The sequence below is a fragment of the Aulonocara sp. 'chitande type north' Nkhata Bay genome, linkage group LG23, assembly GCF_057382095.1.
Source record: "Aulonocara sp. 'chitande type north' Nkhata Bay isolate Kocher_YH1m ecotype deep benthic linkage group LG23, A_spYH_male_GT1.1, whole genome shotgun sequence".
Classification (NCBI taxonomy): domain Eukaryota; kingdom Metazoa; phylum Chordata; class Actinopteri; order Cichliformes; family Cichlidae; genus Aulonocara; species Aulonocara sp. 'chitande type north' Nkhata Bay.
This window is the reverse complement of record NC_141365.1, coordinates 49,258,918-49,284,704: the sequence shown is the minus strand read 5'-3', so window position 1 is coordinate 49,284,704 and position 25,787 is coordinate 49,258,918. Positions and strand designations below refer to the sequence as shown.

The 25,787-nt window shown below is 43.5% G+C and overlaps 2 protein-coding genes across 5 annotated transcripts; both read left to right on the top strand.

Moving 5' to 3' along the window:
* The first annotated feature begins 379 nt into the window (after window positions 1-379).
* LOC147302901 (uncharacterized) lies at window positions 380-3,118 on the top strand. 2 transcript variants are annotated; one of them, XM_086284544.1, is made up of 5 exons: window positions 380-455; window positions 651-962; window positions 2,246-2,362; window positions 2,616-2,674; window positions 2,966-3,118. In XM_086284544.1, the coding sequence occupies exons 1-5, from the start codon at window positions 380-382 to the stop codon at window positions 3,116-3,118; spliced, it is 717 nt and encodes a 238-aa protein (XP_086140670.1). The 2 variants fall into 2 exon arrangements, with proteins under 2 accessions (XP_086140670.1, XP_086140671.1); XM_086284545.1 differs by having other exon boundaries at window positions 2,246-2,363; window positions 2,629-2,674.
* An 11,694-nt stretch (window positions 3,119-14,812) lies between these two features.
* On the top strand, window positions 14,813-17,712 carry LOC147302900 (uncharacterized). Of its 3 annotated transcripts, XM_086284461.1 has the most exons (3): window positions 14,813-16,740; window positions 16,824-16,904; window positions 17,393-17,712. In XM_086284461.1, the coding sequence occupies exon 1, from the start codon at window positions 14,851-14,853 to the stop codon at window positions 16,327-16,329; it is 1,479 nt and encodes a 492-aa protein (XP_086140587.1). In that variant the 5' UTR covers window positions 14,813-14,850; the 3' UTR covers window positions 16,330-16,740; window positions 16,824-16,904; window positions 17,393-17,712. The 3 variants fall into 3 exon arrangements, with proteins under 3 accessions (XP_086140587.1, XP_086140588.1, XP_086140586.1); XM_086284462.1 differs by lacking the exon at window positions 16,824-16,904; XM_086284460.1 differs by having other exon boundaries at window positions 16,824-17,712.
* Window positions 17,713-25,787: the final 8,075 nt, after the last annotated feature.

Genomic DNA, 25,787 nt, shown 5'->3' with positions numbered 1-25,787 from the left:
TCTGAGTGATTGGATGAAGCGGTTTGATGACGTAACACGCTATTTTAGTTTAAAATGCTTATAATGTTATGATAAATGGTAGTTTTGTTGTTACTTTTACAATATTATCCATCCTTCAGTTTCAGCGAACATGACAGTTAGCAGTGTAATAATTCCTCTGTGATAAAGAAAAATTAGCTTGTTTTCTTTTTGTGTGGGAGCTCGCACAGTGTTTCAACTTTACAGCCTTTTAATATGAAAGTCCTGTCAGTACACTTCCTTTTTACATCATTTCACACTTGCCCCGTGAAGGGCAACAGTCTGACGTCTGCTTAGCCAGGAAAGCTTCAGCTTGTTTCTTTCCGCACATCTTCCTCTTCACTGTCGGTGGCTCACAGACATGTTAACAAGCATGGACGTATCAAAACTTTGCTTGATTTTGCTGTTACCACTAGCTGTGTCCCATGATGCTGAAGGTAATACAAGGAAACTATTTTCATTATGCATTATTAATATTTTTAAATTTATAACCTCCTTGCTTTTAGTTTAAACTAAACACATTATTATGGGATTAAAAAGATGGTTTAACATTCACAAAATATAGAAACTAAAGTCCTCTCTGACACAGGCTGAATCTTGTATTTACCGTATTTTGCTGTCCCTGTTTACAGAGACTGTTGTGAAGACAGTCAGGAGAGAACACGATGTCACTCGGATTTGCAACAAGGAAAGTCAGACTACTATTGTTTTGATTATCTGTAAGATCAAAAGACAGAGGGACACAGGAGGAGAGTGTCATCTGCTGTATCGACACGGAGAGAACGTTACTCAGGAATGTGACCCCAGGTTCTCAATAACAAAAGAAAATCAGACTGCCTTTCTGGAGCTGACCAGTTTAACACCAGCTGATAGTGGGAACTTCACCTGTGAGTGTACAGACACTGAAGGGACATATATTGTCCATATCAGTGTCACTGTGGAAGGTAAATGCATTTTGGTTTCTTTATCTGACACAGTTATTCAGCACTGTGTTAGCATTGTATTGACCTGCTTATGTGTTTTTTATTCTTGTAATTTGTTCATTTCTTTTCTTCTTATTTTCACTTACAGCAGTTTAAATACTCTCACTGACTCATTTATCAGGTACATCTTTGAACCGAGTTGGACCACCTTCAGCCATCAAACATGTCTTCATTTTTTGTGGCACAACAAGGCGCTAAAAACATTCCTCAAAGATTCTCAAGACATATTGAAATTACATCATCACACAGTTGCTGCAGATTCGTCAGCTGCTCTTACTTGAAGCAAACTTTCCGTTCCACCACATCCCAAAGGTGCTCTGCTGGATTGAGATCTGGTGACTGCGCAGGCCGTACATGATTTGAGCGCCGTGACATGGTGTGGTATCCTGCTGGAAGCAGCCATCAGACGATGGGTATTTTTTGGGCATAAAGACATGAATGTGGTCAGCAACAACCTTCAGGCAGGCTGTGGTGTTTAAATGATGCTCAGTGGTTACTACAGGGTCCAAAGTTTGCAAAGAAAATCCTTCTCAGAGCATTACACCACCAGCAGTCTGAACTGTTAGAAATCAACTCATCGGGCAAGGCATCGTTTTTTTAGTCTTCTGTTGTCCAGACTTGCAAACTGTAGCCTCAGCTTGCTGTTGTTAGAGGACAGCAGTGATATCCAGTGTGGTCCGCTCTGCCTCAAGGTTTGATGTGTAAACAGCATTTTTACCCAGAGAATCACAGCTCACTGGATATTTTCTATTTTTCAGACCATTGTCTGTGAACAGAGATGATTGTGTGGGAAAATCCCAGCAGATCAGCAGTTTGTGAAGCACTGGGACCAGTAACATGTGCCATGTTGCTCTGTTTGAGCATTGATTTGCTGACATTTTATTATTTTATTAACCTTTATTTAACCAGGAAGATGAAGCTGACATGTGATTGACAAATGAAATGAACACTGAAATATTTGTGTTACACCCTGAACAAGTATACCTCATAAAGTGGCCAGTGAATGTATATAAGCAGTTGGACCAATTTCAGTTCATAGTAATATTCAGAAAAGATGCAAAAGAAGAAGAAGACAAAAGAAAAGAGCACAGTGACAATATTTAAAGCTCTGTGGTTATAAAACTGGGGTTTCATTACTTCACTCAGAGTTTCAGTAGACGTAAACTGTGTTTGATTTGTGTTTTGATTTCCAGGAAATGAAAGTAAATGATTTTACTGACAAATGCATCTTTTCAATGATTTAGACACAAACGAGGCCCACACTTCAGCAGACAAATCTTTTTCCGTTTATCTGCCCGGTGTTGTGATCATCTTTATAACTGGAGTTATCGTGGGATTTATCTACTGGAGGAAAAGTAATGGGTGAGACTATTTTTGCTGCAGTAATTCAAAGATGATATAGATGTAGAGAAAGTAAAAGGAAACATCGCATTTCAATAAATGAGAATTCGGTGTGTGTTAAACATCATGTCTAGAATGAACACTTTTTATCCTTCCAAAAATAATTATCATTATTAAGAGAGAAGATAATATAAATGTAGATGTTCTTACTTGATTTTTCTCTGTTTGAATGTGAATAGTGTTACACTAATGCTGACATCCTTTCTTATCAACGTGGCTGCTTAAGGTCAGGAACATCTGGAGTGTCTGTACCTGAAAATCCCAACGGTTTGGTGAGCAATTTATTGCTACGATCTACAGCAGCTAGTTAAAAGTTTGCCAGTAAACATAAAACATGTACATTTATGTTTTAGGATGTTACTTATATAGATAATTACAGATTAGTGTTATAATACTATTAGTGCCAACTTCAGTGTCCTTTATTTTGTGAAGAAGCTCTTACAGAAATGAGCAGAAACATTAAATAATCCAGGCAACAGATGGAGAGATTTAAAGATCAATAGAGTGTGTGGGTAGACCGGGTTGAACTTGATTAATACCTAAAATATTTCACTTTTCTAAAGGATGACGATGAGCCAGATCAGCCCTATACAAACCTTCAGCAGCCATCGAGTGATTCCTACCAGACTATCATCTCAGTGAACCATCAACACAACAACAAGACACGCTCAGCAAGAAGCACAGGAACTGTGGGAGTGGATAATAAAGCTCTATGAAACATTTTAAAGTAAATAAAACTTTAGGTGACATACTAATATAATAATATTCATATATTAAAATAAACGTCCATCTTTTCACACTGGATAGTTGTTTCCCAGTAATGGAGACCATTCAGTCATAATACTCCAACTCAGGCTCTCAGATTTAATACAATACAAACACAATAAACTGTGGCAAACATGACTCTTTGTATCAGACTAGTTTTGTTTTTGAACAAACATCTCATCATAATTTGAACACAATGTCCATCCAGATAAACAGAGAGATCAGTCTGGCTTAAACAATGTTGGTGGTTTACCTTCTACTGTCCTTCCACTTTTATGCACTTCTATTTTAGACATAGTAAAAGTTTCAGTGTAGACACAAGAGGTGAAATAAGGAGGGTGCAAGTCTTCCTGCTTTCACTATAGTCTACCTCACACTGTCAGCCACAGTTACTTCCTCACCAGCATGACTGCACGGAAACTCTGCTTTCTCCTGCTTCTGCTTGTGGTTTTTAGCAGTGAAGGTAAATATATATAATTAAAAAAGAAAAGCTGTAAAGCCAGGTGTTTAAGAAGAAAGCTTTAGTTAGGTTAGTGAAATAATATATGTGATTGATTTTCCCACAACAACAAATATATAGAAACTATAATCCCGATTTTGTTTCATTTTAACTGGAACAATTTATAGAGACTCTTGTGAAGACAATTGGAAAGAAACCCGATTCCACTCAAATATGCAGCAAAACAACTCTGAATATTACTGTGATGATACTGTGTGAGATCAGCACAGAGAGGAGCCGAGGAGAACAGTGTCGTCTGCTCTATCGTTACGACCGAGGCTTTATTCATGGCTGTGACTCCAGGTTCACACTGATCAAAGAAAATGAGACTGTGTTTCTCCACCTGCTCAACTTAACATCTGAAGACAGTGGGAACTACACCTGTGAGTGTGGATTTCGTGGTGGATTGTATGTTCTCCATCTCAGTGTGACTGTGAGAGGTAAAAACATTTTCTATTTATACCCACACCGCAGATTCAAGGTGGATGTTTGGAACTGCGTTAACACTTTCTTTTCTGTCATACATGGTTTGAGGTCGTCATTCCCGCCTGCAGCGGATTAATGAAAGGTTTCAGTCAGGAGATGAACATCTGGAATGTTTTTAAGCTGTTCTTCTGGCTAATTTGTTTAAAATTTCATTATAAAACTGCTCCAATCACAACTTTGGTGTTATTTCATCAGTGAAATGTTTGAATGATGCAATTGTAACTCTAATGTAATGAAAAGATAAACATGTTTTCCACTTTAATATAACAGGCTAATGCAAATTTCGTGACTTTTCATGTTTTCAAAATGAAGTTTTTTTGTTGTGTGTGTGGCAACATTCAACAGACGATGGAGATTCTTCTGGCATGAAGTTCATGGCTACAGTTCCCATCATTTCTGCTGCTGCTTCACTCATCAGTGTGGCTGTGATAACCTGTGGTTACAGCCTGAGGAGAAATCCTCGCAGGTGAAAACTTTTACTGACGCACTTAAACTCATGAAATGACCCTTTGAAATCACTTGAGCACATTACTGCATACAGCAGCCACTGTGGTGTTCAAAGTATCTCATAGGTTCTTTTAAAACACCACACATTAGTTGTAGACATAGCTAGTCTTGTTTTTGAGGTATTTTTCACCCCATGACCTCTGATGTTTTTATCCTAACAGAGAAAACAGATCAGGTCTAACTAACTTAACAGGATCTGAAACTCGCCAGATGTTTGTGAGTTTTCCATAGTTCTGTTTTACACTTAATTGTGCCGAGGCTGCAGTGCATTATGTCTGTTTTTTAAGCTGCACTTTAATTAAGTGTAAATGACAGTGTAAATTGTTGTTTAGGACAAAGAGGACCGCTACATGAGCCTTCATCGGCAAAACATCGATGTCTACCAAACTATCTCCTCCGGTCGCCTTCATCATGATGCTGAGGCCGCTGCATGTCACAGTCATGTACAATAATAATCAGAGATGGAGTTTTTACCCTGACTACGTGATCTATAAAACTATGATGCTAGACATGCTATCTATAAAAGACACTGACATTTTAACTTGCCAGCATCATGTGTACTGTTAGTTTGTTTTGCACTGAAAAAAGAGAAAAATATTAACGTCCAGTAAAACTTGTAATGATGTTGTGAATGAATTGCCTTAATTCATGGCTTTTAACACCATTTAATTTCTGTTTTTTATCTGGTTTGAACGTTGAAAATCCTGCCACTTGGCTCTGTGGCCTCTGCGACCATCATGGTTTTTGCTACAGTGGGGCAAAAAAGTATTTAGTCAGCCACCGATTGTGCAAGTTCCCCAACTTAAAATGATGACAGAGGTCAGTAATTTGCACCAGAGGTACACGTCAACTGTGAGAGACAGAATGTGAAAAAAAAATCCATGAATCCACATGGTAGGATTTGTAAAGAATTTATTCGTAAATCAGGGTGGAAAATAAGTATTTGGTCACCTCAAACATGGAAAATCTCTGGCTCTCACAGACCTGTAACGTCTTCTGTAAGAAGCTTTTCTGTCCCCCACTCGTTACCTGTATGAATGGCACCTGTTTGAACTCATCATCTGTATAAAAGACACCTGTCCACAGCCTCAAACAGTCAGACTCCAAACTCCGCCATGGCCAAGACCAAAGAGCTTTCGAAGGACACCAGGAAAAGTATTGTAGACCTGCACCAGACTGGGAAGAGTGAATCTACAATAGGCAAGCAGCTTGGTGTGAAAAAATCAACTGTGGGAGCAATCATCAGAAAATGGAAGACATACAAGACCACTGATAATCTCCCTCGATCTGGGGCTCCACGCAAGATCTCATCCCGTGGGGTCAAAATGATCATGAGAACGGTGAGCAAAGATCCCAGAACCACACGGGGGGACCTGGTGAATGACCTGCAGAGAGCTGGGACCAAAGTAACAAAGGTCACCATCAGTAACACACTACAACGGCAGGGAATCAAATCCCACAGTGCCAGACGTGTTCCGCTGCTGAAGCCAGTGCATGTCCAGGCCCGTCTGAAGTTTGCCAGAGAGCACATGGATGATACAGCAGAGGATTGGGAGAATGTCATGTGGTCAGATGAAACCAAAGTAGAACTTTTTGGTATAAACTCAACTCGTCGTGTTTGGAGGAAGAAGAATACTGAGTTGCATCCCAAGAACACCATACCTACTGTGAAGCATGGGGGTGGAAACATCATGCTATGGGGCTGTTTTTCTGCCAAGGGGACAGGACGACTGATCCGTGTTAAGGACAGAATGAATGGGGCCATGTATCGTGAGATTTTGAGCCAAAACCTCCTTCCATCAGTGAAAACTTTGAAGATGAAACGAGGCTGGGTCTTCCAACATGACAATGATCCAAAACACACCGCCCGGGCAACAAAGGAGTGGCTCCGTAAGAAGCATTTGAAAGTTCTGGAGTGGCCTAGCCAGTCTCCAGACCTCAACCCCATAGAAAATCTGTGGCGGGAGTTGAAAGTCCGTGTTGCTCGGCGACAGCCCCAAAACATCACTGCTCTCGAGAAGATCTGCATGGAGGAATGGGCCAAAATACCAGCTACTGTGTGTGCAAACCTGGTAAAGACCTATAGTAAACGTTTGACCTCTGTTATTGCCAACAAAGGTTATGTTACAAAGTATTGAGTTGTATTTTTGTTATTGACCAAATACTTATTTTCCACCCTGATTTACGAATAAATTCTTTACAAATCCTACCATGTGGATTCATGGATTTTTTTTTCACATTCTGTCTCTCACAGTTGAAGTGTACCTCTGGTGCAAATTACTGACCCCTGTCATCATTTTAGGTGGGGGAACTTGCACAATCAGTGGCTGACTAAATACTTTTTTGCCCCACTGTATACTGGTCCAGTTGATAGTCATATTTTATTAGAATTTGATTCTGATTTTATTTTATTTTGAGTCATTAGAATCAGAACGGGGGTCAGGAAAGCAGAAAAAAGATAAGCTGGGGAGAAAGTTAACAGAAGAAGAGGGAGAAATAGAGAAGAAGAGAAATAGATGGAGAGGAAGAGAGAAAAAATACTGAAAATCTATTTCATCATCTGCTGAAAAACACAAGGAAAAACCAACACAGTGGGGAACCCACAGCAACAACCAATAATATGCAGTAACTAGGCTAGTGAATTGTTCCACAAGGAGCAACAGGACAATTGACCTACTATATGCTAATGTGAGAGATGCATACAGAGCCACCCCCCTCCCCCCACTAGGGAAGTCAGACCACAACCTGGTTTACCTACAGCCACAATACACACCCCTCGTCCAAAGGCAGCCGGTCACAACGCGCTCCATCCGGAGATGGACCCCAGAAAAGGAGGATGCTCTGAGGGACTGTTATGACACCACAGACTGGGATGTGCTCCTGAGCCCACATGGTGAGGACATAGAGGGGGCGACACACTGTCTTACAGACTACCTCAACTTTTGTGTGGACACAGTCGCCCCTGCTAAGACGGTACGGTGTTATCCTAATAACAAACCGTGGGTAACACAGGAAGTCAAAGCTGTCCTCAACATGAAGAAGAAGGCTTTCAGGAGCAAAGTGAAGGAGGAGATGAAAGCAGCACAGCGGGAGGTGAAACGCTGCCTGAGGGAAGCAAAGGACACCTACAGGAGGAAGGTGGAGCAGAAGTTGGAGAGGAACAATATGAGGGAGGTCTGGAATGGTGTGAAAACCATCACAGGCCACAACACCAAGAAAAGCACAGTGGGGGGGGGACTGTGGAGAAGGCAAACGAACTCAACAACTTCTTCAACAGGTTTGACCAGCCCACAACCCCCCCACCCTCACCCTCACCTTCACTACAGAGTCCAATCCCCACTCTCCTACCTCCCTCGCTTCCCCCCCTTCCTGACACCATGACACCCCCCTCCTCCAATCCCTCTCTCAGCAGCAAGACATCTCCCCCCCTCCCCTCCTCCCAAACATCTCCCAGTGTCACAGTGGATCAGGTCAGGAGACAACTGAGGAAGCTTCGCCCCAGAAAGGCAGCAGGCCCAGACAAGGTGTGTCCTAGGATGCTAAAGGCGTGTGCTGCTGAACTTGGGGAGCCGCTGCAACGAGTCTTCAACCTCAGTCTGCGACTGGGGAGAGTGCCCGCCCTATGGAAGACATCCTGCATCGTCCCGGTCCCCAAAAAGAACCGGCCCAATGAGCTGAATGACTTCCGACCGGTGGCACTGACGTCACATCTTATGAAGACTCTAGAGCGGCTCTTCCTCAACCTCCTCCGACCACAGGTACAACATGCCCAGGACCCACTACAGTTTGCATACAAGGCGGGTGTCGGAGTGGAGGATGCCATCCTGTACCTCCTACACAGAGCCCACTCACACCTGGATGGGGGAAAAGGCACAGTCAGGATCCTGTTTCTTGACTTTTCCAGTGCCTTTAATACCATCCGGCCCTGTATGCTTCAGGAAAAACTGAACAGGATGGAGGTGGACCCCTGCCTGGTCGCTTGGATCTCCGACTACCTCACCGACAGACCACAGTACATCAGGCTGAAGGACATCACGTCTGACACTGTGGTCAGCAGCACAGGAGCACCACAGGGAACTGTGCTGTCCCCTCTTCTCTTCACCCTGTACACCTCTGACTTCTGCTACAACTCTGAATTATGCCACATTCAGAAGTTTGCAGACGACACAGCCATCATGGGGTGTATCTGGGATGATCAGGAAGAGGAGTACAGAAGTCTGGTGAGGAACTTTGTCGCATGGAGTCACACAAACCACCTGCAACTCAACACCTCAAAGACTAAGGAACTGGTTGTGGACTTCGGGAGGTCTAGAGCAGGTCCACTGCCGGTTCAGATAGAGGGGGAGGAGGTGGAGGTGGTCAACAAGTACAAGTACCTCGGGCTGTGGGTGGACAATAAACTGGACTGGTCATGCAACACAGAGCACCTGTATAAAAAAGCCCAAAGCCGACTGTACTTCCTCAGGAGGCTGAGGTCTTTTAACATCTGCAGGAAGCTCCTGAGGATGTTTTACCAGTCGGTGGTTGCTGGAGTCATTTTCTATGCTGTGGTGTGCTGGGGGAGCAGCACAGCAAAGAAGGACTCATCCAGGCTGGAGAAACTGATCAGGAGGGCTAGCTCTGTGGTCGGCATGAAGCTGGACACTCTGGTGACAGTGGCAGAGAAAAGAACATTAAAGAAACTGATGGACATTATGGACAATGCCAGGCATCCTCTGCACACGGCCATTAACCACCAGAAGAGTCTGTTCAGTGACAGGTTGCTTCTCCCAAATTCAAGAACTAACAGACTTAAAAACTCCTTTGTCCCACACGCCATCAGACTGTTTAACTCCTCTCTGGAGGGGAGAGGGAGGGGAAACAGGAGGACAAAGGAGGGGGGAACAACTAAGCTGTAGTGCCTCTTCACCTCACTGTGCGATACTTTTTGTGCAATACTTTTGTAAATAGTCAACCAGTGTTGGTCAAGTTACTTGAAAAAAGTAATCAGTAACTAATTACTGATTACTTTCCCAAAAAAGTAATCCCGTTACTTTACTGATTACTTATTTTCAAAAGTAATTAATTACTTAGTTACTTAGTTACTTTTTAAAAACACGATTTACAACCTGAAGAGGTGATAAAGCGATAGATCTTTCAGCCCAATTCTACTTTTTCTGCATAATCCATCATACAAAATGTAATCAAATGGAAAAGTCTCTTTTTTTAAACTTGTTTTATTAGTTTTAATCTTTTAACTTTATGCATCAAGCAAAAATGGAATTATATGCAACATTCTCTGACTTGAATAAATTAGTTTAACATTTAAACCTATTTTCTACACATTCCAGCACATAAAATAAAATATTTTTTGTGTTTACACTCAGTCTTTCAAATAGATGCAAGTAAAACACAGCAGAAAATAAATAAAGTCAAAGACTAGCGGTCCTGTTGCTCTATTTTCACCTGTAAAGCAGGACTGCGGTAGGCGGAGGTTTACCCTGGTGCAGGTGTCCCGCGGTCAGTTGAAGAATCCGTGAGTTTCTCTGTGAGTTTCCCATTACGTCATAGCGCACTCGGTGCTTGCTTGGAAGTTTAGGGGTTTTTTTCGCTGTAAAAAGAAGTTTTCTTCCCACGCACGATGGACGCTAATGTTTTTGTCACTTTTTATGGAATCAAACTCAAAGTAAGGTCAGTACTTCCACGCTTTAAACGCTGCACGCTCATACTCTCTCCCACAATCGATATGTGAACCATTGTTGATCTGCACACAGCTGTTGTCACGAACGGCGCACTCGCTTACGTCACTGTCATGAGACATTCTCGCAAAAAATCACGGTTTTAGTAACGCAGTAACGCAGCGTTCCTACGGGAAAGTAACGGTAATCTAATTACCGTTTTTGCAATAGTAATCCCTTACTTTACTCGTTACTTGAAAAAAGTAATCAGATTACAGTAACGCGTTACTTGTAACGCGTTACTGCCCATCTCTGTAGTCAACAGTGCAATAGACCTCAATACTTGAAATGTGCAATTCACTTGTATTTTTATTTTTTATTCCTATTTATTCTATTTATCCCCTTCGTATATTTTATTTATATTGCCTCTGTATTTATATATATGTGTGTGTGTGTGTGTGTGTATATATATATAATATTCTGTACCTCTGTAACTTCTGTCGGTGCTGTGATTTTTTGGAAATCGAATTTCCCAGAGGAACCCACCCGAGGGATTAATAAAGTTCTATCTAATCTATCTAATCTAATCTAGTAAGTAGTAGTAAATAATAGATATTAATTAAACTCCCAGAGACCAGCCATTTGGCTTTTCTACCTATAAAACCCGGAGAGCTGCCAAATGGCTGGTAGGCTTTTAGCTAAGCTTTAGCTTCAGCCAAGTGGAAGCTAAATTGGCTAGTCATTCATATGTATATTAGGTTGTTACCTGGGAATTCTGGAGGGAGGGGAGTGGGGGTGTGTGATTGAGGGCGTGGGGGAGCTGCTAAAAGCTGTGCACTTCCTTTTGTGTTTCATCTTGATGCATTCTCAATCATCCAGGGAAATAAATCTCCAAAAGTCACCAACTTGGAGTGTTTCAGTTTGCCATCTTAGGGAGAAATCAACACACATGGGTGTATGTCCTTTGTTGCTGAGATTTATTGATAAAAACAGTACAAAAAACCAACCATTTGTACACATATTTACAAATAATAATAAAAAGCGAGTGAGTACATTTCAACATTTTCAGCAATCACTCACAATCCTGGCACTGCCATGGTATCTGTAGTCTGCATTTACCTTGGCTTGGCTTCCTGATCAATTGTCCACTACCAAAAGGAAGCCAAGCCCTGTGATCACACCTTGTTTTGTTGTAAAGGGTGACAGGGCTTGGCTTCCTTTTGGTAGTGGACCATTGATCAGTCGTCCATTGTGGCATCAATCAGACCACTGGTATAATAAAAGCATAATCACAATGGACCATTGATCACACCTTGTTTTGTTGTAAAGGGTGACAGGGCTTGGCTTCCTTTTGGTAGTGGACCATTGATCAGGAAGCCAAGCCCTATATATATGATACAATCTCACTGCACTTAGCCTAATCCTTCATTGCCCTGAAGAATTCTGTGGTGTACGGACCTCCTCTCCAAGGAAAGAAAATGCAGATATGACTCACCACTCAGCAGGCCTTGGAAATGATCCTGAGGGAAGTCGACCCTTGTGACTCGGATGGAGAAGACCTAGAAGTTCAGCCGGATTCGGACTCAGAGCTGTCTGATCAGTCTTCCGGTTAGTTTCATTTCATGTTATTTCCTATTTCATTTCAAACAAGTAAGTGGATGTAGTTAGTAAGTAAGATATTTCAGACATTATTCTGATACAGAGGAGGAGATACTGGAATTATAATTAGTATCTATGCATGCATTTGTGATTTTGTTTGACCTTCCCATTGCTCACAATTTGAATTTGTTCACACTGCAGATGAGGAGACTGCTTCTGCACCTAAAAAGAGAGCTTGTTTGGGGACTGAGACAGCGAAAGATGGCACAGTGTGGCATGAAGAACAGGTGGGGACCTGTCTCCCTTTCACCCCAATAGAAGCGTACGCTGCAGATGGAGAGCCAACGGCTAAGGCCAGGAGAAGTATCTCGAGTCGCCTTCAGAGCTTCCTGTGTTTCATCACTCTTGACATGCTTCATAGCATTCAAGAATGGACTATTCAACATGCACAGCAAACGGAGCATGTTCATTGGTTCATGGACCTCCCTGAACTAATGGCATTTATTGCAATTGTCATCTTGCGGGGGGTTAACAGGGTTCCATCTTTACGTGACTGCTGGTCAGCAAACCTGGGAAACCCACAGATCATTGGAACTATGGCACGGAACCGCTTCCAAGACATCATGCAACACCTACGCTTTGATGACAAGTCCACCCGCAGTGATCGAGCAAAGACTGATAAGTTCGCTGCAATTTCCAGTGTGTGGGGATCATTTGTCACCAACTGCATCACGTGCTACAACCCTGGTCTACATATCACCGTTGATGAACAGCTTTTCCCATCAAAGACTCGGTGCTGTTTCCTGCAGTATATTGCAAGTAAACCTGACAAGTTTGGGATCAAGTTTTGGGTGGCTTGCGACCTAAAATCCAAGTACATTTGCAATGTCTTCCCATATCTTGGCAAGGACCCCAATCGTCCCACTAGGGAGAGACTTTCTGAAAATGTAGTGATGAGGCTGATGGTTCCTAGACAAGGGCAGAAATGTTACCACGGACAATTTTTTCACATCGCTTTCACTTGCGCAAAAACTTCTTAGACGAAAAACCACCATCCTCGGCACAGTCAACAAGAATCGCAGGGAAATTCCTCAATCCACTAGACAGACAGATCGCAATGAATTCACCACTCAGGTATGTTGCAGGTCTTTTGTGGTTCTATGTTTATGTGTTTCATTGTGTGTAAAAGGGCTATGGAAATAACAATTTATCTTATTTCTTAGGTGTTTTCAACCTCTGCTGCCACGCTGACGGCGTATGCGGCCAAACGGAAGAAGACAGTCTATATTCTTAGCAGCATGCACGGCGTGGTTCAGACTGATAACACTACCAAAAGGAAGCCAAACACTGTCACCCTTTACAACAAAACAAAGTGTGGCGTGGATGTGATGGACCAGATGGTTCGGGAGTACACTGTCCGCAGAGGAACACGGTGCTGGCCAGTTGCCGTGTTTTATAACATGATTGACATGGCAGCACTGAATGCACATGTGCTGTATCAAGCATGCACCGGGACGAAGGAAAGACGGGTGGACTTCCTGGTGGAGCTTGCAAGAGAGCTGGCTCACTCTCATGTAGCTGGGAAGAAGGCAAGAAAAGAACAGTTGCTTTGGACACAACCCTCCACACCTAGCCCTGGAAAAAGAGCCATGTGTCAGGTCAAACACAAATGCAAGAACAATCATGCCACTGTGCGATGTGTTCACTGCAACAGATACACATGTGGTAAATGCAGACTACAGATACCATGGCAGTGCCAGGATTGTGAGTGATTGCTGAAAATGTTGAAATGTACTCACTCACTTTTTATTATTATTTGTAAATATGTGTACAAATGGTTGGTTTTTTGTACTGTTTTTATCAATAAATCTCAGCAACAAAGGACATACACCCATGTGTGTTGATTTCTCCCTAAGATGGCAAACTGAAACACTCCAAGTTGGTGACTTTTGGAGATTTATTTCCCTGGATGATTGAGAATGCATCAAGATGAAACACAAAAGGAAGTGCACAGCTTTTAGCAGCTCCCCCACGCCCTCAATCACACACCCCCACTCCCCTCCCTCCAGAATTCCCAGGTAACAACCTAATATACATATGAATGACTAGCCAATTTAGCTTCCACTTGGCTGAAGCTAAAGCTTAGCTAAAAGCCTACCAGCCATTTGGCTGCTCTCCGGGTTTTATAGGTAGAAAGGTAGAAGCCTGGCTTTGGTTTAGTACATCAGGAAACATAGTAACATGTCAGCGCACATGTTTAAAACCTTGGAGAGTAAACATGTTGGTTTTCCTTAACAAGAACTTGCCATAAAAAACATTCACTCAGGAAGGATGAATGCAAGATAGAGAAACCTTTTTTTTTTTTCAAAAAATTACAAAAATACACTACCTACATTGTTCTTAATTGTTGATAATATTAGTCTTGGCCAGTACGACCACAAAGGTAGACAATTGTTCTTTGGTGTGTTCCCACAGCAGACAAGTTCTTACCTATAGTTTAATCTAGTAAAGTTTCCACTCCAGTTTTGACTTGCATCATAACTACTTGGTGAGTGGTAAAATGATGAACAACTGCATAGAGATAATTTGCAGTATAATTTAAGTTATGTTTATTTAAAACTAATTATAGAGACCGGGAAGGATGTCTTTCAGAATTCAAGCCTCAGAAATTTTTTTATGGGGGCAATGTTTCAATGTTTGACTGCACTTTGTTGTTACACTGCTAATACAGCAGCTTTCATTAAATAAAACTGTGCAGTAAAACGGAAATTATGTATTTGTTTTTTGTTTTTTTTTTGCTATTTATTTTATCGCAAGTCATATCGTTATCGCAGTATTGATCACAGTTATCGCACATCGCAGGTTTTCCTAATATCGTGCAGCTACCCTACCCTTGGTCAACATTAATACGACACGACCTCTTGAACTCTTGTGCATGGACTTCTTGTCCCTGGAAGCTGACAGGAGTGGAACCAAAGATATATTGGTGATCACGGACCACTTCACTAAATTTGCAGTTGCTATCCCAACACCTAATCAAAAGGCCCGCACAGTGGCAAGGTGTCTGTGGGAGAACTTTATGGTACACTATGGCATCCCAGAAAAATTGCATAGTGACCAGGGTCCAGATTTCGAGTCCCGCACAATCAAGGAGCTCTGTCAGGTGGCTGGTATCCACAAGGTGAGGACAACCCCATACCATCCTAGGGGCAATCCTGTGGAACGATTTAATCGTACCTTGCTTGATATGTTGGGAACTCTCCGTGATCAAGATAAGTCCTGTTGGCGTGACCATGTAAAACCCCTGGTCCACGCTTATAACTGCACCAGGAATGAAGTGACTGGTTTCTCCCCGTACGAACTGATGTTCGGACGCCAACCTCGGTTGCCAGTTGACCTTGCATTCAACCTGCCAGTGCAAGAGGAACAACACTCATCTCACTCTGAATATGTGCAAAAACTCAAGTCACGTCTCAAAGAAAGCTACAAGTTAGCTATGGACAAGGCTGCAAAGATGGCTCACAAGAACAAAATGAGGTTTGACAGACATGTAACTGCATCAGACTTGGAAGCTGGAGATCGGGTATTGGTCAGGAATGTCCGTATCCGGGGCAAACATAAGATTTCAGACAAGTGGGAACACACTGTGCATGTAGTGGTGAGAAGGGCAGGCAACCTCCCAGTATATACAGTTAAGCCTGAAAACAAAGATGGTCCCCTAAGAACACTACACCGGGATCTGTTGCTACCATGTGGCTACCTACCTGTGGAGGAAAGCAGTGAGCATGTACAGAAGCCAGTGTCACGCAGGCCAAGAACCCGTGCAAATCCAGCGCTAGAGGAAGAGAACTCCTCAGACGAAGAAGATGATTTGCTCATTCCTGTTTGGTTGAGTTCCCCTGTCCACACAGTGAGTGAGAGTCCTGTAAATGTTCCTGATATTGACAACCCACCTGTTTTTGACAGCCAATCTGATTTTGGCAACATACCTGATATGCCTAACAGTACTACAGATGATACTGAGTACTTATCTACCAATGGAGTCACACCGACCGAACAAGTGGATGAAATAACCTTAGCTGAAAATGACTCACCTGTTGATGACCCAGACGTCCAAGAAAGGCAACTTCCATTTCAGGAGGCTGGCACCAGAGGTGCGAATTCTGAGGAGAGAGTGGAGGAGATAGTCCCAGTGGATACAAGGGAAAACATGGATACAAATGATTCTGTAAGGAGATCTGAGAGAAACCGTCGTCCGCCACGACGGCTTGACTATACGGAGCTAGGCAATCCTCTGATCACTGCAGCAAAATCATTCTTGCAAGGACTGTCTTCAGCTTGGGCCGATGTCATCAGTGATGGTGAAGAGCCTGCTTCGCCCTCTTCCTTGACCCGTCAAATAATCATCATTTAACTGTCTACCATGCACAGGGACGTGCATGAGTTCAGGAGGGGAGGGTGTAGCCCAGATGAAAAATATCATACTTATTCTCTTTATATTAACTGTCCACATCAACAAGCGTCGTATTTCCTATGACCATTGAATGCACCTCTCAGTTCACCCCACGTGAGGGCACCTAGCTCAGCAACCAATCAGAGCCTACCCAGGCCGCATTGACCCTGTCAGCCAGGAAGTGAGGTGGAGGTGCATGGTGTCCCGGGTTTTTCTTATCTCAGCAAGAGGAGTGGAGGCATCTGCTACTCAAACCGAGAAATCCACGGACAAAAGAGAGGAAAACTCAGGATTGAGAGGAAGGAAAGCCAGCCTACTTACCTGCTGGAAGTCCGGAGTCGAGTGGCTGGATGAAGGAGAGAGGCAACGTCGGTAAGACGAGTGTTATTCTGATGGAAAAAACTTGTAGAGACTTACCGTCGCGATCATGCTAATGCTAGCTCGGTGTCTCACAGGCTAACCACTCACCTTTCATCCGGAGAGCTGCTGCAATTCCAACGCCAGTGTGTGTTGGGCTTTTGTGAAACAGAGCAACGGTGAGCAACATGTTCTTAGCTGCTCTAAAGCTAAATTTTGTCAGTTCACTGTGAGTTTAAAGTAATCTAGAGGGTAATTTTTAGTGCATTTCTCTCTCACGAATAGGCCTATAGTGTGGAGAAATTAAGCACACTGCTTTAATGCCTCTGAACTGAACTCATATGTATATTTTGTTGCTTATTTGCACATAGTTCTGAATTTGTTATGGTGTATTGTATTTTGAGTGTCAATGGTTACTTACCATAAGTATTGTTTAATTAATGTTTACATGAATAGAGAAATATCTGAGCAACTTAGATGTTTAGTTCTCATATTTGATATGCTTGAAAATTGAATGTTGTACAACAGAACTGTGAGATTTGATAAGATTTAAGATGTTGATGCAATGAATATGAGGTGATGCAATATTTTGATTTTGTATTTTAACCTTAAACAATGCATCTGAAACAGACTGATTAGAATGTACATTTTATGACCTGGATTATAGGTCAGGTTTTTTGGAGAGGACGGAAAAGTCCAAGGACCAGGACGATATTCTGGTTGTGATAGATGGCGAGCCAACCACTTTGAGGACGATCTACCCCAAAGAAGATACACACCACACACTCATACATTCCAGTTACATTCACAAGGACCTTTGAAGTTGGCTATCGCCAGCTTAACTCTAAATTCTTAAAGGGCCCCAACGAGTACTTTTATTTTGTTGAGTGTGCACACTATTTATTTTATTTTATACTTTATCTGTACAAATTGGACAAATACCTGTTATACTTTGTAACAATACAAGAGTGGCTACTCAAAAGTTAACATTGTGTCCAGGTCATTATTGCTGCTCAATACTTTGGCTCCATACGAATTTGGTGTCTTCTGATTCTGGCCAGGGTCTTATTACGAGCCCAAGTAATTATTGCGCTGTAATTCACCTTTATACCTTAAAGTTGGTTACACAGGTGTTAAATGTCACTGAGCAGCACACAGTAAATGGGCCCAGAGGGCCGAGACCTGAGGGCACCCCACCCGCAGCACAGGCCCAACAGAGCCAGGGGGCCGGGCCCCACCGAGCAGCCGCCCAGAGTGAGCCACTAAACACAGAGAACCACTAATGCACTGTGGGTGGGGGCACCAGCTACTGGCAGGAAGTGTGGTGGGGGGAAATAATACGTGACTATTTTTATGTGGAGTGGAATTAAACTGCCATAGAATATGCTTGTGGTGGATTTGACTCAACACAAGCGTATTGTCAAAGTGTTCTTTGACATGCATCGAGACAGTTTCTCAGATACTGAAGTGACTTGAGCAGAGCCAGTTAAAGCCTACTGTGCTTGAGTGGGCAGCTCAAGTTTCCACGTGGAAGGTTTAGTGAGACAAAGACAGGAAGTTAAAGCTGCTGACTAATAATCTGCAGGTTCCTGATTTGAGTCTCTGTTAAGAGGATGGTGTCTCTGAGATAATTGCTTTTGTGCATCGATAAATAAACAGGGAAATAAATGAATAGAAAAAAGCATCCGAGCGGATGTGCACCGATGGTGTGCCCACTGGTCTTAAAGTGCCTTTGCGCCCCTTACCATTTATGGAGGTCCTATTTGGGCACATTGGCATGGACCTATAGTGTACATGGATGTTGCTTTGTATTAGTTCTGGTATATTATACAACACAATAACATGATGCAGTGCTGCTGTGCAACATTTCTGCAAAGAGTGTGGTGCAAGCAAGGAAGATAAGATAACTCTTGCACAGTCATACCTAGTGCAATAATACAACAAAATTGGAAACTGTCCCACCATAACACAATCATTTAGATACAATATTGGACTTTGTTTACATGTAACTGCACAAATAGAATTTAGAAATGTAATTATTGACAAGAGTGAACAACCACTTATAATGTAATCTACAGCTGTGACCAAACAGCTAGATAGAGAATCAGAAGTGTTGTGTTTTCTACAAAGTTTGCTGTTTCAGTGAGAGTCATATGTCATATCATTTCAAACAGTGGCGATCCAGTAATGTACAAACGAGTAAGACTAACTATAGACTTTAGCCAAAGTTGTTAAGTTAGCTAAAGAGTTGGGATTGTGTGTAAGGCATAAATAAACCTAAAATGCAATGTTTTGGACGTTCTTTGGCACATTTCCCTACTGTAGGGGTCTCTGCAAGCATACGGGGCTCTGAGAGGGAACAAGATGACAACGAGGAATTCTACTGGAAACAGTCGATCATGTCTGTCAAAGCTGAATTCAGGGCAAACTAGGCTAAATTAGTGTTTTTAGCTAACAGCTACAGTAAGCATAAAAGTGACTGTTGGGCTATTATTTGTTAACAGGGGCGATTTTAGCCCATTTTTAGGGTGCTTTGGTTCATTTTTGGGGTGCTTTGGTTCATTTTTGGGGGTGCTTTGGTTCATTTTTGGGGTGCTTCAGCACTTACTTACTTTTTTTTGACAATATTTCCTGTTTGTGTGACACACTACTAAAAATATAAAAGGCAGAACTTGGTTGAGAGGTAACATTTTAACAACAAAAGTATCCATAATATTTTTTAATATTTTGTAATAATTTATTTGTAATAATTGATTCTGTTTCAGGAGTGTTTTTATGCATCTGTATTATATTATACAAACACATTAAAAGTGAATCTCTGTCCAAAATATGCACTCAGTTTACTTCTTACTCACTGTGAGCATCATTCATTATTCTCCTCCAGTAATTAAGGTTAGGATATGTATTTTTTTTATTCCAATCCATTCTTCTTTGGCAGCATTTAAATAACCTTGATCAGAATTGATGGTTTTGTTACAGACTTTTCAAAAAAGTGTTTTGCTTTTCTTTCACAAATGTGGGATTAAATTGTTAAAAAGTACAAAACAGTGATGTCATGTTTTGTGACGAGGACCCAGGCACAGAGAGACTTGATGAATTTAAGAATCTTTTGATTTAATAAAGAAATTTGCAGACTTGCACAGAGATGGTAAAATTATGATGACTGATAAAGGAGGCGAAGACAACAGACGATGAGGACAGGGAGGATGCAGGGACAGAGACGGGGAAGAAGTCTCATTGTGACGAGTAAAGTGTATCTTGGCTGGCTGGGCAGCTCTCTGGGTGCTCAGCCCCCCGAAGCTCTGATCCTAGAATCCTCCCTGAATTGTGTTAATACAGTATGTCAACATGAAAGCATAACTGTACAGGGTGGGCCAGTTATATGGATACACCGTAATAACATGGGAATGGTTGGTGATGTTAAAGTCCTGTTTGTGGCACATTAGTATATGTGAGGGGGCAAACTCCTCAAGTTCGGTGGTGACCATGGTGGCCATTTAGAAGTCGGCCATCTGATACCAAATGATACCAAACAAGGCAAAGTAAATAATTTTTAAAGGTAAATGTAGAGGAAACATCAAAAGTTGTCACGGCTGGGGCAGCAGTCGTGTGGTGGAGTGAATGAGGACCAAGATGCAGACGGCGGTGGAGATGCGAGTGGAGATTTATTTACAGTGAAAATAACAAAGGTGAGGGAAGAAGCGAACATCAACCTAAACTGGGAAGAACTAACAGACAAAGCAGAAAACATGAGGGCAGCAGGGAAACACAGAGATGACACGAAGAAGACAGAGAGACGTGGAGAAACACCGATGGACACGGAGACTTTTCACCTGTTCCTTTTGTTTGAAGTGGCCGAACTTGGCCACAGTAGGACGTGGTCTCCCGGTCGCAGCCCGCATGGGGCCGATGCGATGCACTCTATCAAAGGCGATGTTCTTCACCGTGTCCTCCAGCAGCTTCAGGTGGGTTTTGATGAAGGTTTTGCACTCTGAGCCTTCTTCATCACAAGATCCTGGAAGCACTGATCAATGTAATCTTGGAGAGCCTCTAAACTCTCCCCGTTGTTCTCCAGGGTGTTGGAGATGATTTAGACAAATATTGTTAGTTAGAAGACTATTGATAAGTGTATTTGGTAATACTGAAGCTTAAAGGAATTTGTTCAATTCTAAACTACCATTCGCTTTAATTTTCCGCCAAAATCTCCGGCGTCTTGCAGGAGCTTTCCTCTCCTCAGGAGCTCCCTCTGCAGGAGGGGGAGATACAGGAGAGGTGGAGGAAGATCTCAGCCTGGGTGTTTATTGTCTTATGTAGTCTGGAAGATGAGTGGATGGTGGGGTGGGTGCAGTTTTCTCTGTGGTGGGGTTGGGTGGACTGTCCCGGGCTCTGTGGGGCCGGGCGGCGCTGCTGCACTGGGCCCCGGTCTGGATGGGCCTGGGCCCCCTTTCCCTGGCGGGTCGCGGAGTATGGGGGTGCCTACTGGAGAGGTGCAGAGGAGACTACCCCCCCCCCCTCTGTCCCCTTCTGGCTGCCTCTGCCTCAATTTTATCCCACAACTTAGACATTCACATTACTCACACTCTCATTACACATACATATAGGATCTTGGGGGTGGGCACGATACATGGAGTCCAAAGTACCATCAGGGTGTACACCCCACCCCTGGCATCGTTGCCCACCTCTCAATTTTAAATACACGTAGACATTGAGGGCTAGCAGGAGGGACCATGCGCTTACCTGCTGCTCTCTGGCAGGTAGCTCCAAGCCCTCCTGGGTTTTAAATGCACCTTAGAACACACATGCATCAACACTACAATGAGCGGGTGGAGGGAGGTTTGGAGTCTTCTCTCACCCCCATTCTCTGCGACCTGCTGGAGCAGGGGGGCTAGGAGGAGGAGTTGGCCGTCCGACTGCGGTCTGGAGTGTGGAGCCTTCCTGCTGCTGCGGAGTCGGGGCGGTCTGCCTCCCCCCACCGCAGGGAAAAGGGAAACACCACCTGGGTCTGGGTGCAGTTCCCCCCTCCAGGGGCGGGGGCACCTAGACCCGGTTTGTAGAGTACGCTTGGGGAGTGTGATCGTGTGTACAACGTCTCTTTATGTCTGTCTCCACGTTGGTTGAGTGTGGAGTAAGTGCATATGAGAGCATGAGGGTGGGAATGGATGTTTGTATCTGTGTGTGCCTGTATGTCTGTGTCTATATGTCAGGTTGGGGGTCAGGCGCCACCTCTCTGGGGACATCTCAGGCCCTCCAAGGTTTGGAGGCCTATCTCCCCCCACCACCACTTCCCCTGCCAGTGGCGGACCCCCTCAGACATCGGTGCGTTGGTGGTTCTTTGTGTCCGGGGATGGGCGTCCGGGTACACACCGGCTCACTCCTTGGCGGCCGCTTATCGGGGCCTGGAGCCTGGGGCTCGCTCGGGCCACTTCGGAGGTGGGGTGCCCCCGGCCTCTCGGCCTGGGGCTCGGTCACTCAGGCACAGCTGGCTGCCGGCGGAGCTCACGGGCGCGTCACTGCAACTCCCCCTGGCTTCTGCTCCGCGGCTGCTGAGTGAGCCCTCATCTGGGACTCTCCTCAGCTCTTTCCGGGACAGTGGCGCGGCTGCCCCTCTGTTGGTCTTCCTTGGTCTCTTGTGTTCTGGGGGCCTCTGGATGTCTGGAGTTTTGATCTCCTCCACACCTGCTTCACGCCCTGGAGGACGGGGCTGTGGCCCCCCCACACCCTCTAGCAGATCATTACATGAAGGAACCTTTTAAAAAACAAAAAACAAGCGCGTCCATGCTCACAGGTGTACACACGGGTGATCACACCCACAAACTACACCCTTTTTGGCTCCTACCTCAAAGCACACTGTGTTCTGTTGATCTTATGTGCTGCACAATAATGTTTAACATTTAGTATTTACTGTCATATTCCCATATATCATTGTGATGTTGTTTATTCTATTACTCTTGTTCTCTTCTGCTTGCTTTCTTTTTTCTTTCTCAGCAGGTGATCCAGATGATTGATATATGCATTTTTTTTCTCTGCCCGTTCTGTTGGTTTTTGTCTTTTGCCCTTCTCCCCCGTCCCTCTTCTCAGCTGTTTCTCTTTCCCTCTTTCTTTCTCCCCTTCTTTCCCCCAGTCAAGTCTGTCCCGTATTCAGTAAGTGAAAATAAAATAAACAATAAAAGGTGAATCAAATGGACCATTACGGCAAGGCTGGGATGGTCAGTTTGGTAAAGTAAATCCGTTGGGCATCTTTCTTTGCCTTTAGACAACAATTCTGATGCAAAAGAGCCCAACGGGACAGGCCAAAAAAAAAAAAAAAAAAAAAAAAAAAAAAAAATTCTAAACTACCATTCGCTTTAATTTTCCGCCAAAATCTTCGGCGTCTGACGTCAGTTACAACATGAGTCACTTACCTCTGTCACTCTGAAGTCACATTGAGTTTTCCTCACTGACTGTTTCAGACAGGATTGTGGGAGCAACACAAAAAGCAGCTTCAGCTGGAAACACACAGTTTAGTGTCTTTGCTGCTCGCTTTAAGTCACAATAAACAGGAAACTCATTGTGTCTCATGTCAGAATCACTCATATACAGGACAGGAAGAGGCGGAGCTTATTTCCTGCAGGGAGAGGTTAGCAGTCTGTGTCTTTCTCATTTCTGACTCCTAAAGAGCTGAAAAACACAGGCTGTTATTGGCTGGCTGACACTGGGATTAATGTCCTTGAAGCCAGCAGTCTTTAATGTCCAGGTTCAGAACGGGCAGGTGAAAAACAGTCCTTTATGTCCTCTGATGTTCAATAAACTGTCCTGATTACTGAGGGAGCAGAGAAAGTGTCTCCATCACTCACCACAGCTGGATGCTCTGAAATCCTGGAATCCAGCTGTGGAGAGGAGCGCCGGCGGCGTGGACGCAGTTTAGTAATCAGGGAACGGGAGACAGGAGGGAAACACAGCTGGGACCAATTACACACACGAGACAGGAAACAGTAACACAGGACTGTCAAAGTAAAACAGGAAATATAACACAGAGTCCAAAGTAAGGAGACGTGGGACACAGTGAAGACACAGAAACAGAAACCAGAACTATAATCACAAAACAAACTCAGAAACATAAAGAGTGAATCAGCTGATTCAGTGTTTGTGACAAAAACATGGATCCTGGTTAATAACTTTTATTTGTTTGTTTCTGTATTATTTTGTGTATCGTTCTTATGAGCTGTTGTTTTGTCAGTGAAATATTATTTCATTGTTTTAAGCTTTTTGTTGACTTTGAAGTGCTTAAGTTGATATTTTTGAACATTTAATTTGTTCGATTATTGTCGAGTCGATAAAACTGTCAAACGCACAGCTGCTTCCAGCACGGCCGGAGGAGAGGTGGCCGAGCAGACGCACAACACACACAGCTCACAGGTTTGCATTTCTAGATATTGCAGATGTTGCAGAAATTGAGAGTAAAGAACTCAGAGATCCAGCGCTGTCTCCTGCCCCTTATTTATACACCACAACACAACGACAGGCGTAACTCACACAAACGGGTAACATGAGGCTCAGATGCTTTGGACGTGTTCACATATACTGGACACAGAATGATGAAGATGGAGCTGCAGGAAGGAGGAAAAGAGGAAAAACACAGAAAAGATTCACAGATGTGGTGAAAAAGGACACGACAGCTTCTGTTTGTTAGTTTGGTTTTTCTTTATTTGGTAAAGATTCAGAAATAAAGAGAAGATCACATGTTTGAATATTATATTAACGTTCTGTAATTACAACAAGTTGTAAAATCTTTCCAGAGTGAGACAGAGACTGTGCAGAGACTGTAGAAGGACAGAGCAGCAGCAGAGCAGTCCAGATACACTGATGATCCTCTGTCAGATCCAGAGGGACACACAGGGCTGATGCTGGACTCTACATTGTGTCTGACAGTGGAGCTGTTCTCAGAGCAGTTCACTCTGCAGCACTGACAGTCATCTGCACTTCATTCCTCTGTCAGTCACTGCTGGATGAAGCTCTCCTCTCCACCTCCCAGTAACATGGCCCAGTCAGAGCGTCTCTACACACAAGCTGCTGCTGCTTCAACCTCTCTGGATCATCAGGACACAGCTGCTCCTCTCTCAGCACACACACCGTCCTGTTTACCATCATCACCTTCACCTGCAGAGAGAAGGAGGAAGAGCAGAGGAGATAAACGAGTGTTTCCAGAGACTCTTCATCAGCTGTCAGTCAGTGATGCAGCACATCCAGTATAAAGAGCAGCAGGGACGTCAGTGCTGGGACTGTACTAGGACTCATTGTTGCTTCACTTTTTCTAATCTTTGGATTTTTATTGAAGTTGCTGAAAATGTTTTTCCCTCCTAGTTTGAGTTTGGACTTTCATTCATTAGAAGAACCTTGGTGTGTCCACTCTGAGCTCTGTAGGAACCCCAACAACAAGCCCAACAATCCAGATGGACGGTTCCAGCTGTTAACTGGAGGAATTCCATCCAAACATCTGCTCTCACTAAATTCTTCCTCACCTACAGACTGTGTTCTTCACTGCTTTAAACTTGGAAATCAATGCAGTCATTGGTCTGCGTGCTGCTTTGTTCAGAGAGCTGATTGGCTGTTGACAGTGTTTGATCAGAGCGTGTCAGCCGTTACTATGGTGACCATAAAGCTGAGAAACAGGAAGTGTTTGTGTCCAATCCTGAAGCCTGTCACCGTTCTCCTCTCACAGCTTCACTGAGAAGCTGCAGCTTTACAGGAAACACTGGATCTTTGTTTCATACTGACTGTGTTTAGTACAATACTGCTGACAGCACCACCCACTCACTCCATCACTCTACTGACCTCAGAGTCTCCAGTCTGTAGTCTGGACTCTTCTTAAGATCAGACAGCTGCTTCACTCCTGGATCCTTCAGGTTGTTGTAGTACAGCTCCAGCACTCTCAGATGGGAGGGGTTGGACTTCAGTGCTGCTGCCAGATAATCACAGCTGATCTTTGACAAACCACAGCTCCACAATCTGTATAAAGAATGAAAGATGTAAGTTTATTAGACAAAGTGCTTGAAATCATTCAGTGTTTCATCATCTGTTCAGAG

Coding starts and splice junctions, on each gene's coding strand:
- LOC147302900 (XM_086284462.1), top strand. CDS start 14,851: ATGGACTTCTTGTCCCTGGAAGCTGACAGGAGTGGAACCAAAGATATA.
- LOC147302901 (XM_086284544.1), top strand. CDS start 380: ATGTTAACAAGCATGGACGTATCAAAACTTTGCTTGATTTTGCTGTTA. Junction 2,363..2,615: donor CTACTGGAGGAAAAGTAATG/GGTGAGACTATT, acceptor TTTCTTATCAAC/GTGGCTGCTTAAGGTCAGGA. Junction 2,675..2,965: donor CTGAAAATCCCAACGGTTTG/GTGAGCAATTTA, acceptor ACTTTTCTAAAG/GATGACGATGAGCCAGATCA.